This window comes from Sinocyclocheilus anshuiensis, unplaced genomic scaffold (assembly GCF_001515605.1).
Source record: "Sinocyclocheilus anshuiensis isolate Anshui unplaced genomic scaffold, SAMN03320099.WGS_v1.1 scaffold443, whole genome shotgun sequence".
NCBI classification, from domain to species: Eukaryota; Metazoa; Chordata; class Actinopteri; order Cypriniformes; family Cyprinidae; genus Sinocyclocheilus; species Sinocyclocheilus anshuiensis.
The window spans coordinates 327,378-333,145 of record NW_015548211.1 but is presented as its reverse complement, the minus strand read 5'-3'; the positions used below and the strand labels follow the sequence as shown (position 1 = coordinate 333,145).

Sequence of the window (5,768 nt, the reverse complement as noted above, 5' to 3'; positions counted from 1 at the left end):
GACAGGGTTGTGTGAGGGATGTCGAGAAGAGGAGTCAGTGGAGCACATAATCATGACTTGTAAGAGATATGAAACACAGAGGCAGGTAATGAAGAATACACTAAGGGAGATTGGGGTGCAGGAGATCACAAACTAAGCACAGTAAATAGTGCACAGAGTAGAATATTGATTAGCCTACTTTTTTAAGGGAAGTAGGGGTTTTAGGCAGGATTTGATGCATGGTGTGTGTGGATATTAATGTGAGGGGCAATGTGAGTGATGTGTAAGTTTTAGTAGGAAAAAGGAATAACCTATTATCTGATCCACACTCCGGAGCAGAAGGGTGCGGTAATGCACCAATAAGCTGGATGCCAACCGCCGTTAAACTGGAAAGAATAAGAATCTATTGTTATTTTAACTGTAATAACCCCGCTATAGCCTCCATCTGTGTGTGTTTTGTTCGCTGCAGTTGCTCGTCTCAGCCTGAAGGGGGCGGAAGTGTGCGTCACTTCCTGATCCGGGAGGTGAAGAAGACGCGTGTGCGGTTGTTTTCCCTCGGTTTTTATCACGAGCTGCAAATTACAGAGGTAAATCAAACTATTAATTTCACTTACATTTCATCGTTAGCCACATTCGCGCTCGAGAAAAAAGCTCGAGCTCGTTTTATTTGCTAGGTGTTTGTCGGTTTGCTTTGAGCAGTCGTTCTAACAAAGGAGCTAACAGCTAGTATGCTAATATGATTCTGTTGTAAAACACAAACATAGCACACTTTTAGGCTCATTTAGGTGACTGCTATGTATATATATTAGTGGAGATGAACCGGTTTTGGTTGCTATTTTGAATGAAATAGTGAATTAAACGCGTGAGATGAGAGATATTAGCATGTTAGCAGCTGATTTGCATGACTCCTTTTATTAAATTATCAGTAGAAGTAGATTAAACATGAACAGATTCTATTATTAAATATCCAAACTCACATATTTGCGTAGTGATTCTCTTTACGAAGCTCATATCAGAGGTTGATTTAGCAGTTACTCATTATGTCTGTGTTGCATGCATGCTATTTAACATATTAAAAGTCATTTTAGTAAGCCTTAGCATGAAGTATAGTCACTTAATATGTGACCCTGGACCACAAAATTGTCTGTCCTGTCAATTTTTCGAAATTGCTGAATAAATAAGCTTTCCATTGATGTATGGTTTGTTAGGATAGGACAATATTTGGCTGAGATGCAACTATTTGAAAATCTGGAATCTGAGGGTGCAAAAAAATCCAAATATTGAGAAAATCATCTTTAAAGTTGTCCAAATTAAGTTCTTAGCAATGCATATTACTAATCAAAAATTAAGTTTTGATGTATTTACAGTAGGAGATTTACAAAATATCTTAATGGAGCATGATCTTAATATCCTAATGATTTTTAGCATAAAAGAAAAATCAATAATTTTGACCCATACAATGTATTTTTGGCTATTGCTACAAATATGTCAATATTACACATAGGACACATATGTCAAAATGAGATGATATTTGCCCTACAGGCTAATGAGTTAGTAAATGTGGTTTGCAGACGTTATTCAAATGTTTGATGGTGGATTGGCAGCATCAGGCCCTTGTTCCTCGTCTGACCCTCGTGTGTGTTCATCCTGATTGATTGTCCTTGTTTCTAAGTTTTCAGACTGTGGTCCTGGAGGGTCCTGTGCTGGGTTTCTTGAACTCGACATGTACTGCGACCGCCAGAGTTTAGAGTTGTGAATAGAGACTGTTAGAAGGACTAAACTAGAGTTTGGATGTTCTGAATGCCCTGACGCGGAAACGCTCTATTTTCCTCGAAGGCTGCAGGTCCAGCGGGGTTCAAGCCATGTCGGACGGACGGATCTACGTGGGAAACCTTCCCATGGACGTCCAGGAGAGGGACATTGAGGATCTCTTCTACAAATATGGAAAAATTCGAGATATTGAGCTGAAGAATAACAGAGGCACCATCCCGTTTGCCTTCGTGCGGTTTGAGGACCCACGGTGAGTCGCGCGGCCTCCGAGAACAAACGGACGAGGCTTTTTCACGTGTAGAACGAAAATTAGGAGCACTTTCCTCTCTTCCTCTAGGGATGCGGAGGACGCCGTCTTTGGAAGGAATGGATATGGATTTGGAGACAATAAGCTGCGTGTGGAATATCCTCGATCTTCCGGATCCAAATTTAGTGGACCTGCGGGAGGAGGAGGAGGAGGGCCGCGGGGAAGGTTTGGGCCTCCGTCGCGCAGATCTGAGTTTCGCGTTATTGTGACGGGTGAGTTAACAGGTTTGAGGCTAAAGCACCTTCACGCAGAGTTAAAATATTCCTGATAACAATACTTCAATTAGTTGTATAGCAGGGTTATTATAGTTAACTAAAACTATTATGAATTTCGTTGTTAGCATAAAAAAAATTCATCGCGAAAATAAAACATTAAAAAAATAAAATACTTTAAAAAACATATTTTATTTCAGCTAGTTGCCAAGGCAACATTTCTCATTTTCATTTAGTTTATCTTGAACGTAACTGAATTAAATGTGAATAAAAACTGTATAGACGTATTTAAAAACAACAAAAACACTCAAAATGACTAAAACGTTAAGTAAAACGAAAATAAAATCTAAATCAAAATATTAACAGAAATTATAGTAGGATATCAATGATACTAAAATAGCATGCAATAATTTAACAATATTATTTTACAAACAAACAATAAATAAATGACTTATAATAGCAATTATATACAATCTTTTAAACTGATATTCTAATATTTTCTTAGGAGATTTTTTTTTAATGTCCATTAATGTATTTTCTGAGTATTAAAGGGACAGTTCACTCCAAAATTAGCATTGTCATAATTTACTCACCAAACCCATAATTCATCTTCAAAACAGTAATTTAACAGAAGTTTAATGAAACCTGGGGTTTTCTATCTCATCATTGAAGAAATCTTCAAAGATTCAAAAAGGTAAAGGTTTTGGGTGAACTGTCTCTTTAAATACTCAGTTCATAATGCATATAAATACATATAAGTTCATTAATGAATTTTTTCTCAATATTATTATTATTATTATTATTATTTATCAATTATAAATTTGAACGATATTCATTAATTTATTTGTATTTGTTTGTAAAATAATACTGTTAAATTATTGTAAACAATTAATTGAAGATTTATTTATTAAGACTATTTTTATTTCTTTTGAAAGTTTGAATTAAATAGTGCAAAATAGGATCATTTGTTTGCATGCATCTACATTTTACGCAGGTGTTTACAGGACTTGTTCACACTAGAACTACTGAGAAACGAAGCTTTTCGAAGCATTGAATCAATTGCTTCGAAAAATTATTAAATGTTTCGAAGCACTTGAAACGGCACATGCTGGCGACACCTGCTGGTGAAAACGTTGTAAAAGCATCAAGAACTCAGACCAAACATACAAAACAAATGGAAATGTTTTTTTTTTTTTTTAGAAATACCATTTTTTTTTAAATAAATAATGAGGCTTTTTCACGTGTAGAACGAAAATTAGGAGCACTTTCCTCTCTTCCTCTAGGGATGCGGAGGACGCCGTCTTTGGAAGGAATGGATATGGATTTGGAGACAATAAGCTGCGTGTGGAATATCCTCGATCTTCCGGATCCAAATTTAGTGGACCTGCGGGAGGAGGAGGAGGAGGGCCGCGGGGAAGGTTTGGGCCTCCGTCGCGCAGATCTGAGTTTCGCGTTATTGTGACGGGTGAGTTAACAGGTTTGAGGCTAAAGCACCTTCACGCAGAGTTAAAATATTCCTGATAACAATACTTCAATTAGTTGTATAGCAGGGTTATTATAGTTAACTAAAACTATTATGAATTTCGTTGTTAGCATAAAAAAAATTCATCGCGAAAATAAAACATTAAAAAAATAAAATACTTTAAAAAACATATTTTATTTCAGCTAGTTGCCAAGGCAACATTTCTCATTTTCATTTAGTTTATCTTGAACGTAACTGAATTAAATGTGAATAAAAACTGTATAGACGTATTTAAAAACAACAAAAACACTCAAAATGACTAAAACGTTAAGTAAAACGAAAATAAAATCTAAATCAAAATATTAACAGAAATTATAGTAGGATATCAATGATACTAAAATAGCATGCAATAATTTAACAATATTATTTTACAAACAAACAATAAATAAATGACTTATAATAGCAATTATATACAATCTTTTAAACTGATATTCTAATATTTTCTTAGGAGATTTTTTTTTAATGTCCATTAATGTATTTTCTGAGTATTAAAGGGACAGTTCACTCCAAAATTAGCATTGTCATAATTTACTCACCAAACCCATAATTCATCTTCAAAACAGTAATTTAACAGAAGTTTAATGAAACCTGGGGTTTTCTATCTCATCATCTTCAAAGACTTCAAAGATTCAAAAAGGTAAAGGTTTTGGGTGAACTGTCTCTTTAAATACTCAGTTCATAAATACATATTTCTATCTCATCATTGAAGAAATCTTCAAAGATTCAAAAAGGTAAAGGTTTTGGGTGAACTGTCTCTTTAAATACTCAGTTCATAATGCATATAAATACATATAAGTTCATTAATGAATTTTTTCTCAATATTATTATTATTATTATTATTTATCAATTATAAATTTGAACGATATTCATTAATTTATTTGTATTTGTTTGTAAAATAATACTGTTAAATTATTGTAAATTGAAGATTGAAGATTTATTTTTTAAGACTATTTTTATTTCTTTTGAAAGTTTGAATTAAATAGTGCAATCATTTGTTTCGAAGCATTGAATCAATTGAACCACTTGCTTCGAAAAATGATTCGATGTTTCGAAGCACTTGAAACAGCACATGCTGGCGACACCTGCTGGTAAAAACGTTGTAAAAGCATCAAGAACTCAGACCAAACTTACAAAACAAATGGAATTTGTTTTTTTTTAATAAATAATAAACACTTAAATACTATTAAATATTAGTGCTTGTGTTATGTGTTTTATTTAAGTATAATCAAACCCTTAACACACAATGAACTAAATTAATTAGTTAATGAATTCAAATTTATTTTGATTTATGTAATTATTTAATTAAGTGTTTTCATTTATAGTCTATAAAAACCAGCAGGCAAGAGTAGTGTTATCAGTGTGCAACCAGAAGTGGTTCATGGGTTCACTTTGAGATCAACACCCCCTAGTGGTGAACCATCGGGGTTTCGAAACGCTTCGAAACAGTGTGATGTAACGAAGCTTCGTTTGCTAAAATCACGTGACCTGGCCGGTTTGATACGCGCTCCGAAACAAAAGATTCACAAATGTTTCGAAGCTTCGTGAAGCAGTGTTTCGAACGCGCCCATCATCACTAGTTCACACGGTTCTCTAGACCAGTGTTTCCCAACCGGGGTGCCGTGTAAAAAATCATTTTTTAATATTTTTAAATTGCTAAAATGTTCAAAAAAGCATCTATTATATAATATCCATTTCTGATGTCGCCAATAATTAGAGATGCACTGAAATTTTGGCTGCCGAAAATTAGTTCACCGCTCAGGATTCACTTTCACGTGGTGTTATCCCGCTCTATGCGTGTGTGTGCTCCGCTCAGTCACTCACGGCCCATGTGAGTGCTCCACTCATATACCGTTCATGCTCATCGGAACAGTCCACTCAAAAATCGAGCTGACAGGAAACATCTATGTAGTACAATATTGTTTCTGTCTGCAATAGCCCTACTGTGCTGTAACAAGGTGTGGTAAATGGGCAACTCTGG

The 5,768-nt window shown here is 34.7% G+C and overlaps 1 protein-coding gene across 1 annotated transcript in view; it reads left to right on the top strand.

Annotated features, from left to right (window-relative positions):
• Positions 1 to 431: 431 nt before the first annotated feature.
• LOC107653776 (serine/arginine-rich splicing factor 9-like) overlaps positions 432 to 5,768 on the top strand; it is an 11,103-nt gene continuing 5,766 nt past the window's right edge. Inside the window, exons 1-3 of the mRNA XM_016440599.1 lie at positions 432 to 566; positions 1,816 to 1,999; positions 2,087 to 2,268. Coding sequence (XP_016296085.1) covers positions 1,842 to 1,999; positions 2,087 to 2,268 — 340 coding nt within the window. The 5' untranslated portion in view covers positions 432 to 566; positions 1,816 to 1,841. The remainder of the gene's footprint in view (positions 567 to 1,815; positions 2,000 to 2,086; positions 2,269 to 5,768) is intronic.